This window comes from Alligator sinensis, unplaced genomic scaffold (assembly GCF_000455745.1).
Source record: "Alligator sinensis unplaced genomic scaffold, ASM45574v1 scaffold839_1, whole genome shotgun sequence".
NCBI classification, from domain to species: domain Eukaryota; kingdom Metazoa; phylum Chordata; order Crocodylia; family Alligatoridae; genus Alligator; species Alligator sinensis.
Genome location: NW_005841885.1, coordinates 3,253,054 through 3,264,199, shown reverse-complemented (window position 1 = coordinate 3,264,199; position 11,146 = coordinate 3,253,054). Strand labels below are relative to the sequence as shown.

Sequence of the window (11,146 nt, the reverse complement as noted above, 5' to 3'; positions counted from 1 at the left end):
TCTTTCCCCACCCCTGACAGTCAATATTTTACATTTGCTTGCACAGAGGATGTAAAATCAAACTGTGGCTTACTGGACCCTCACAGTAGTTGGAATCTATACATACAGTGCACATTGTAAACCTCTTTGGAGTAGAGCTAAATGAAAAATTGGACACGCTAAGATAGGAGCAGCAGCATTTTAAATGCAAATGCAGCAAGAGTGAAACCTTCCTTAAAGATTAAATGGCTTCAGAGAATCAAGTTAAGAAAATCAGAGCATTCATTTGATAACAGGAGGAAAGGAGCTGTTTTATGAGCTGTTTCCACAGGTAGCTGTGGCTAACTTTAATGGTTTGGATCAGCTCAGTTCAATCTATAATATTCAACCCCCCAAAAACTTTTGCCACTTATTGGGCCCGTGGTGCATTGTAATGGAGTTACTTACGTCTGCAGGCTTCAGGAGAAGACATAGGTTTCTCCTTATCTCGGTAAAACCCAGGTCTGCACCTTTGACACCGATGCCCCTCTGCGTTATGCTTGCAGTTGTCACAGACTCCACCACTGCGTTTTCCTGATGCCAACCAAACACTCAGGTCAAAGTGGCAGCTATCTGCATGGTTGTGACAGCGGCACCCTGTTAGGGAGCAAGAAACCACACTGCTCATTCACTTTTATAATGCTTACAGTGTATGATCCCATTCAAGTGACAAAGTTTTGCTGCAGGGAATTTTTCCATAAATAAATTTGTTCCTATGTTTTGCTTCTGTCCAGCTTCCTCAGTGTCGACAGATAACTAAAAATCTCAAAGCAAAGGAGGCTTCTGGTAATGACCAGCAGGCTTGGATAATCACATGAAAAAAACAGCTGTCCCAAACTGTAGAGATTACCTTAGCCTCAAAATTCCACCGACAGATGAGCCTGAACCAAAGGCCCACATCTGAAAACTGTCTAATTTTGTAAAAGTTCATATTCAAGCCCAGATCTAAACACTAGACCATGTCTCCTTCCACTGTTGTCCTCCTATTTACATCCTGTCAGACTTAAGTCTTTGGGTCATACCAGATAAACCTCCATTAGGGATGGTGGGATATTTGTTGGCAACAGTGATTTTTGGGCAGACAGCTTTGTTTTTCTGTACAACAAGTTTTTTTCAGAGTGTCTGTTTATATATATAAACAGACATATATATTTATATATATATATATATATATATAAATCAAATACCTGAAAACCACAATATGTTGGCCCAAACTTCAGATATGCTGCCACAGCACCTTGTAGACAATACAATTTGGTTACCTCTTGTCCCTGTTCCCCTCTATACACTGGTTACAACTGGTTTCCAGTTACATCAGATTTCCCAGTGTACTGTAGCCTTGTGACTCCCAGCATATACCACCATCCATCAACAAAAGGGGAGATCCCACTACATCTGGGGAAACATAGTTTGATCAAGGAGGAGACAGGGGGCATGAGAGATCCAAAATGACCCTCCCCAGTGGCATTATGGCATCTGTAATAAAACTGTTTCTGATTTGGGCTGAGGGTTTTTTTGGAAAAAAATATATTTCATGGGGGGTTTTTTTATTTATTTTTGTGGCCCATCAAACTTCTCAGCACAACCCCTGCTATTATTATTTGCATTCACAAAATTGTAGAAAATTGGGGCTGGAAGGGATCCCAAGAGGTCATCTAGTCCAACCAGTTCTAGTCATTTGTTAAGCTGTTGCTTTTGCAAAGCAGCTATAATGACAAAGAGACAGATTTTTGGGGACATTTCAGTGTCCTGAACATCTACCCTGAAGCAGGCAAGCTGATCCCACAACAAAGCTGTTGCCATCGTTAGCAAACCTCTCCAGATCTCTCTTTAAAAGGGCACATCATTTGTTCAGCTTCATTAAGGCTGACTGTTTTGCTCCCAATTTAAGCCTCATACTATGAAAGACTGTGAATATTATTTTTCCCCCTAAGTCATACTGGGCACGTGTATACAGGATGCAGTAATGCGCATTAACCTATTCTATTGCATTAGCACATCATGGCAAAAACCATGCTAATGTGCAGTAGAATTAGTCAACCACACATTAAGCATCACAAAAAAAATTGCCTTCGCTACTGCACATTAGTTTGAGCTAACGCACCTTTACATGAATGGTGTGTGCCCCCAGTGGCTGGGGGGGACACAGCTGCACTGGCGGTGGCAGAAGCACAGTGGCGGGACCCTGGCAGCGGGGAGCGGGGAGCTCCCGCAGATGCCGCCGGCATTGGTGGTGGTGGTGAGGGGGGTTTGGTGAGCGCCAGCTGCAGGTCGGCCACCGGCAGCGGCCAGAGGCGATCATGGACTGCCTGCAGACAGCGCCGGTGGTGCTGGCGGTGGGGTGGCAAGCAGTGATCGCCCACAGGCACCGCTGACAGTGTTGGCACCACCTTTTTGCAGGGGGTGCACTGCCATGTGCAGGGGGTGCATGTGCACCTGCATTCACCCCCCACACGTCGCCCCTGCACTTTTGTGTAGTATCTCATATTAGAGGCACTACACCCAACGCTCAGTAGCAAAGGCACATCAATGTAGGTGCAGATGCACCCACTGTGAATTGTTTTAATCAGCAGTATCCTATGTTATGTTTTGCACTTTGCTAAGGGGTAAGAAACAGAAGGACACAGATTTTGAATTCTTCCAAGCTATGGGGGCATTTGGATCCATGTTTTTAGTTGATCCCTTTATAAAGATGTCATGAAATTACGATCTAGATGTCATGAAATTACAATTTCAGACCTGCAAGCATGGGTGTTGTTTCAGACCACTGCAGATAGAGGGGTCATCTGTTAAATCCAGATCTAGCTTTGGATTATGACTCTCTTCTATGACCTCATAACTTACTTGTTAATAAATACATACAATGACAAATGATAATTTTGTGTCATAATGAATACAAACTTTGAATCAACTCATTTAAAAAGTTGTTGAAACCTTGTTCCTACACACATACTAAAGACAGATCACTAAATCTTCTTTTGTACCATGACATTTATTTCCTTATGCTATATTAACATACTACAGTTCTGTAGAGCAGGGAAATGAATGAAGGGATGTGTTTCTTTGAAGAGCAGCGTTCTGTCTTGTAAGTTCAATATTTCAGTAGATCAAATCGTTCAATTATATTAAAAAACTGCACTGATTGAAACGACTTTCAAGCAGTTGCTTAGCAGTTCATTCCCCATCTGTTGCAAGAGCACCATAAATCTAGACTGGATGAATTATCTATTATAGAACTTTTCCTACTTAGACAGTGATTTATTGTCCTGAGACCTTGGATCATTAAACTCCCTCCTACTTACTTCTGCATTCATTTGATGCACCAGTTTTTCCATCTCCTGGCTTCCAAAGCTGGTCATTGTATAATGGTGCACACCTCTCACAGTGGTCCCCTGCTGTGTTGTGTCTGCACACACACTTCCCATGGACCTGTCAGGGGAAGGAGAATATATGCAAGCAGATGAATGAATCAATAGGAAGACTGAGCATTGAACAACCTCATAATAAAGGGGGGCATTTCTACACAACTCCTCACAGTTACCCAGCACTCTCAAGAAACCCACACAGTCTACAGTCTCTTCATCTCCGTGTACAATCTCTAATGGGTTCTTCTTCTGTCCTCATGTAATTTTCCCAAATTTTGGGTGTCAATAAAACTCTCATTCTCTTTGCTGAGATGGCAGGTTCACAACTAGGTTATCACAAGATTCACAACTATCAGGTGAACAGAAAGTAAAAGAGCCCGTAAGTGCCAACTGGTTAGAGAGTACCCAAGCAGCTTTGCTCAGCAGAAGTACTCAAAGATATATTCCAAGGAAACACTTTCTAAAGATGTCATAGGGGGATGGGGGTCTCATGCTATGTGATGGTGAGAGGATTATATTGTACCTGTAATACTGTATTCAGTTCTGAACATCTTGTTATGAGATAAACATTGAGAAATTGGAGAATGTTCAACAAAACCAGGTAGAGGGCTGGCAGGACTAAAGAATGAGGAAAGATTACAAGAAGGAGGTATGTAGTGCTAAGGTGGAACATGATAACACCCCATAAAATATTTGATAGAGTAAACATTGGAATGGAAGAGAAATTGTTTACTAGTGCAAGAGGGTAGAGTTACTGCAAAGTTTTTCCTGTGTCTATTCACTTGACTATTTAGAGAAGTTTATGTCCCTTCCTGAGAATATTTTTGTGCTCACCTTTTGCTGTTACAAACATTTCCAGAAAGAATGGATTTTAAATAATTATGCTAGGATATTTCCAGAAACGTGTGACAACCTTGAAATCCAAGTATTTGCACCAGAAATATCTCCCTGAATACCGTGTTTTTCCAGTCAGGGAATGCATGTATACTAGGAAGGCTGGTTCTTCTTTCACTCTAATTTCATACTTCAGGATATTGAGGGGGATGAGGATGATGATCCACAGGTTTCCATTACAACAGAGGTATCAAACTCACCCGGCCCCATGGGCCAGACGACTGCTGGTCCATGGGCTGGACTGAACCCACAGACTACCCCCACATTCTGGTGCGCTGTGGCCACTGCAGAGCTGTGCTGCATGGCCCTGGAGTGGCTACTGTGTGCAATACAGTCCTGGAGCTGCATGCAGAAGGGCTGTGCTGCACATGGCAGCTGCTCCACCACTCAGCAAGCATTGCAGGGGATCATTCAGCACATCCTGTATGCTGCCCATGGGTCATTCCAAGAGCCACAATTAGAATAGGGCTGCGGATGATATGGCTGCCCCATATGATCGACACCCCTGCATTACAGGTAGCTGTTTAGGTTCTGTAGTGTCTGAGTATGTGCCAAATCTCTTATATGCCAGCAGACATAAGGGGATATTTTACATAAGGACTTCCAGAATCTCTGCCTATGGGTCTTGCAAAGGAAGAGAATTACTTAGGAAGAGTGCATCTCTATCAGGAAGTTGCCTGATATCAAGCCTTGGGGAAGGTAAGTTCACAGGTGACTATCAGAGTAGTGGTTGCAGGTCAGAAGCGTGCACATCACAAGACAGATCCTTAGCAGCTGAGCAGGAAGTGCAAAGAAGCCAAGTACTGAAGACTGCCCTCCCTTCACATGCATCGTTGAGTAGGCCAAGCGCTGCAGTTGCTCAGTCACAACTCAGACCCACTGCATGCGACACACAGAGGGGAGCTGCAGTTTTCATTTTGACTGGAGTGTGACTCTAATCTGATCCTTACTCTCCCCCCTGATGTAAGTAATATTTCTCCATGGACTTTTCTGCAAGTCAGACTTTGTATTTGAACTTCCAGTTCCTCCCACCTCGTTATGGGCAACCTGGGATCAGAAGAAGAACGTTATAAAAAACAGTTACCTTAACATTTTCCTCCATCCCAACCCCAACTCTCTGCACCAATTTGCTCCCCACTCCTCAGGTTGCTAATCCTCTCACACTAGATATTTCATGTAGCTAGCAAAGAGGCCAGCCTGCAACTGATGCCACTGCTCCTCTCTGGCCAGCTGGCAGATTTGCTGCTGCACAGAGCGGTTGGCTGCCTCCTCACGGAAGAATGAACACAGACTTCAGGGTATGCATTTCTCTCTCAAAAGTCAGCACCAGGAAACCTCAGAGGGCTGCATTACATAGCATATTATGTGGTGCCTCACTGGACCAGCAGCCATGTATATTCCAAACCTTACTACCTAATTACAAATTAAAGAGATACAAATACAGAAAGAATTAATTAAATACTTTGCAGGGGATGAGGTCCTTTTAGTACAGAGGGGGCCAACCATTTTTGACTGAAGTGACACAAATTAAGCTTTTCTCCAGCCCAATCTGCTGCTGTGCTCTCTGCTCCCTGCCATATCTGTCACCAGGCTTCTTGTTCCCTCCCCAATCTGACACATGCTATACAGAGACTGCCCGTGCCACTGGTGGCAGGTGTGGTACAGGTTGGCCAACCCTGTTTTAGTATTCAGGGTTTGCCTTATAGGTGGTGAGATTCTCCTCTCCAGACACAGGCATCAACCTAAGAACAATGTACTTCACAGAGACCACGCAGTAGTGGGGAGAAGTACTGAGAAGAAGAAAGGAAGAGGAAAAAGGTTTGTTCTTATTAATTGATTGTAAAAACAACACACTAGCCTTCCCCAGTTTTTCCAGCTTTTCTGGAAAAGTCCAGAACCCAGATCCTAGAACTAGTGACTCCTGGAGTTTGGGAAAATACTACTGGATCTAGCTACAAGCCATGTATATTGGGTCCATGTCCTTTTTGAGCAGGTGTAAGATTTTTGAAGACACCGTGTTTATGATGTGTAGAAAATGACCTTAAAAGACTATTAATTTGTCTAAGTTTAGGGCACAGAAGTTAGAAACTGCTAGAATTAAGCTGGTCCAGGCAACATTACTTTGGCTTCATAGTGGGTATGCATTATATTATGGACTTCAGTTAAATACTCACATACTATGTTTTTCCTGCCTCATTCAATACACAGGATGGATGATACTCACTAAATACATCTACATGGGACACTTTACTGCACATTAGACTAGTGTTCAGTAAAGCATCACTGTCTACATGTGCACATACAATTACTACACAGTATATTAGTCTCTTGTGCCATTTTCTAGTACTTGTAGATACAGGTACTAGAAAAACACTGCATTAACTAATGCGCTGTATTGCACATGTAGACGCTGACCGGGAGCAATTTGCTCCCAGTCAGCCCAGGCAGCAGGGGGCTGCAGGGGGTGGCGAGAGCTGCCCTGGCTCAGTGGGATGCTGCTTCCCTACCTTGTGCAGATTGGGTCCCGATCTCCATGGGGCAGGGAGGCAGCTGCCTGCTCAGCTGGGACAGCTCCACATCCCCCGCTCCCCCATTTGGGGCCAACCCGATCTGCCCCCGCCTGGGATGCAGCTGCCCACTGAGCTGGGACAGCTTCTCCCACCCTCCAGAGCTCGGGGCTAAGTCCTGCACCCAGGGGGAGCCTGGAGCTCACCCTGGCTGCTGCAGGGGGGTAGAGCAGGGCAGGACCAGCCCTGGACTGGGAATTTTCTGTGCAGAAAATTAGGCACATTAATTGCACATGTAGAAGCAGCCACTGTTATTCCAATAGAGAGGAGTAAGGAGAGGATTCTGCATGGGATTTGTCTTTGGTGTGGAGGAAGCAAGTTCTTAATGTGGAAGAAGCAAGTCCTTGTTCAGGAAACGGGAAGGTAAGTTCATTTATTTGGTTACCTGTTTCTTGATATTAGGTTTGGTTGTAATTGCTAGTGTTTAGGTTCTGTAATTTTACTGCCATCTGTTGTTTTTAGACTTCTTGGTGGTTGTGTTATAAGTTGGATAGAGGTGGGCATGAGAGAGGGTTCCTGTCATTGATCATGGCTAATGAGCCATTATAACTGCTAAGCCTAAACACAGGGGCAGGAGCCACCTAGCCAAAAGGCTTAAAAAGGAGAGCAGCCAGTGACTAGCAGAGCCAGTGAACAGAAAACAATTTGCATAAAATTTTTTACAGGGTGTTTGGAGAGCGAGAGCATTTTCCATTTTTTCTTTAAGGGTAGAGACCATGAAGAGAAGACATTGATGGAACAGCAGTGCAGGAGATGCTAAGAATGGAGGAAGCACTGAAGATGGCTAAATGCTGAAGTTTCAGGATATACCTTATTCTTGACTGGGTACCTGTGGGATGTTATACAGGCAGTCCTTGGACTTACGACACAATTGGTCCCTGAAAACGGCGTTTTAAGTTGAAACGTTGTAACTCAGAACTGATTTTCCCATAGGAAACAATGTTATAAATGTGGGATTGGTTCCTGAACCAAGGCCTGATACCTGTTTTCATAAAAAATAACCCAGAATTTTGTACTCAATTAATTATAGATGAGTAGTAGAGCTACATTAATGTATTTCTATTGTAAATAGCAATCATATTGATTTGCAAGGACTTCTTTGAGGTGACTTTGCTGGACTTTTTGAAGGGCTCTTGGTTGGACTTTTTGAAGGGTTCTTGGCTGGAGTCTTCTTAGGACTCTTGGCTGCAGGTTTTTCTGGAGTCTTGGCTGCTTTCTCAAAGAAAGTGTCCAAGGAAGTTTGGACAGATGTTCTCCAGGGAGATGGGTGACATGGCAAATTGTTCACTGTCATGGCATCACATCAGATCAAGCATTGTAGAGTTGAACCTGACATCAGAAAGTCAAAACAGGGTGTCAATTTAGAAACGTTGTGTGAAACATTGTAACTCGAAACGTTGTAAGTCGAGTATATGCCTGTATATGCAAGAAGTGTCATGTGAAGGTCTGAGTGCTAGAGATGCATCTGGAAATGATTGTGGAGTTCAGGCAAGGATTTTAAAGACATTTTGGAAGAAAGGGGGCTACAGAGATTACTCAGTGTTTGCAGACCCTGCCGAAGAGGAGAACCTGGATGGTAAACCAGTAGACAAAAAGGGTGATTCATAGAAGCTGCTACAAAGAAAAAGCAAAGGAAAAAACTGGCTAGTGGAGAAGAAATTAAGTCGAGGAACAGGTTTGCTCACTGGAGAATGAGGAGGAGAAACAGACGGATTCAGAAGATGGGTAGCATAGACAAAAAGAATAACTATCCCAACAAAAGGAAGGAACAAGGCTGATATTTAGGAGATTATGAGAGAGGATGATTTCCAGACAGGAGGAGGAACTGGTCATTCACAGCAGTGCCAGGAAGAAGCAGGTCTGTGTGACCCTTTCTTCCTTTTCATGTCCTTTTGACAAGGTATGTAGCAGAGTTTGCAGTTTTGTTGGAATCTAACAGGCCTGCGTCATGAACACTTCTGCTATGGCCAGAAAACTTGTGACCTCTGGGCTGTCAACCATGTGCCTTAGCGCCCATGGCACACCAGCCCCATGGTTTCTGTGACTGGCAACTACATTTTAAGAAGACTCAACAGACATCTCACCAGAGCAGGCTCAAGCAACGGGAAGGTATGTGGTCTGTTGGGAGCAAGTATGGGGACATAAGGCTGCAAAGGATCCCAAAAGGCATGAGGAAGAATCCATTGATCATTCATGCCGAGACACATGACACTATAGATTTCCCTGGGAATAGATCAAGAATGAGTGCACTAAGCTAGGAAAAAGTGGAGGCACAAGTGATTTTCTCTAGAGCTTTTATGACTCCCAAGAGGGGATGATGAAGGCAAAACAAGATGATTAAAGATCAATAAATGGTTCAAGGGTTGATGATATGAGGAAGGCTTAGGAATATTTGACCATTGGGAGGCATGTCAGAGAAGAGGACTCTCTGACAGATGGAGTCACTGGATACCAGCTTTTTTGGACTGAGACTGGGAGGACTAAGACGACTAATAAGTAGAGCTTTCATCTAAACTACATTAGCACGTGAGCTTCCAGGCCTGGTAGCAAGGACTTTCAATAAAACTCTAAAGTCCACATTGTTACTATAGGATTAGAGAAGAGCACATTAGAAGAAAAGGACAGAGGAAGAGAATGACCTGGTGTATTACCAGTAATTACTCACAGGAAAACTATGAACAACCAGCAGTAAAAAAGGTAAAGGCCATCCTAGCAGCTAAGGTACTTGATGGAGTGATAAGGAAATATTAATGTCATTGGAAAAGACCCTGATGAAACTGTATATAGAATTCTCAGTACATCTCTCATCCTTGTTCAAGAGAGAGAAATTTATATTAGAACAGATACAAGGAAGGGCTATGAGGGTGACCAGGAAAACGGCGGACCTACCTTATAAGAGGAGATGAAAAGAGCTTGGTTTATTTAGCTTTACCAAACAAAGGCCAAAAGATGGTATGATAGCTCTAAAAATACATCAAGGAAATAAAAATCAGGAAGGGAAAATGACTAAGCTAAAGGATAACATTAGAACAAGAACAAATGGACATAAACTAGCAATGAATTTATTTATGCTGAAAAATAGAAGATTTTTAACCATAATAGGAGTCAGTTGCTGTGAACAACCATCCACTGGGAGTAATACTTCTGAAGCTCCTTCAGCGTATGATGTTGAGGACAAAGGAGGTCTCATCCAGTCCTGTTCTCTAATATTTCTTTTTATTCCCATTGTCCAGTGTGTGGCCTTATGCACTACTTACCATATACCAGGGGTGGGCAAAATGCGGCCCGAGGGCTGGATGCGGCCCGCCAGGCCATTCTATCTGGCCCACAGGACCCCTAAAAAATTTAGAAAATTAATATTTATCTGCCCTGGGCTGCCTGTCATGCGGCCCTCGATGGCTTGCCAAAACTCAGTAAGTGGCCCTCTGCCCAAAATAATTGCCCACCCCTGCCATATACCATTCATACCATTTGCTGGCTACAAAATTTCTTATTTCCTTATGGGCTTTCCTAGGATGCCCATTACTGTGATATCTGAGGGCTTCATAAATTTAAATAATTTTATCTTCACAATGTCTCTATGAAGTAAGGTATTATAACTATTATTCTTCCCATTTTACAAATGGGGAACATGGGCATTAATGTCAATAGTGTATGTTAATTGGTGGTGCCCAGTTTAAGATACCAGAGGCCCAATTGTTCAGAGGATTTAGTACTGTTCAGCACTTTCTTTGTTCAGCATGCAGCTCCCCCTGACTTCAGATACAGAAGAGAATGCTTAGTGCATCTGTCAGTCTGCCGCCAGGTGATTCAAGTGAGGGACCCAGAATGGCTGCATGTGGGTAGGTCGATTCAGGGAGGCTGCGGCAGCAGCAAGGGTAGAACCTGGTTTACCAAGGGTGGCACTGGCTCAGAATATTTCATCCCAAACTGTTAAAGTCTGACACAGTTATAAGCAACTGAAATGTAAAATAATTTTATAATGGATCCTCACATTGCAGCAGAAGAAATTTGGGTTACATATTTGGAAGAATCTTCTCACTATGAGGATGGTCAAGCATTGGAATAAGCTCTCCAGAGAAATGGCTGACCATATCTTGAGCAGGATGGTTTAAGTCAGGAATGATCTTACCTCGAGCAGGAGGTTGGATTAGATGACCTCACGAGGTCCTGTTCATGCCTACTTTTCTACGATTCTATATAAACCCAAGCATCCTACACATCTTATAGATTCATAGATTCATAGATGCTAGGGTCGGAAGGGACCTCAACAGATCATCGAGTCCGACCCCCTGCATAAGC

At 43.5% G+C, this 11,146-nt stretch overlaps 1 protein-coding gene across 2 annotated transcripts in view; it reads right to left on the bottom strand.

The window, feature by feature from the left end:
* LOC106721843 (netrin-4-like) overlaps positions 1 to 11,146 on the bottom strand; it is an 88,616-nt gene that overhangs the window by 22,945 nt on the left and 54,525 nt on the right. For both annotated transcript variants that reach the window (XM_025196836.1, XM_025196837.1), the window contains exons 4-5: positions 3,321 to 3,447; positions 427 to 615 (exon numbers count right to left, since the gene is read on the bottom strand). In XM_025196836.1, the coding sequence (XP_025052621.1) occupies positions 427 to 615; positions 3,321 to 3,447 (316 nt within the window). The remainder of the gene's footprint in view (positions 1 to 426; positions 616 to 3,320; positions 3,448 to 11,146) is intronic.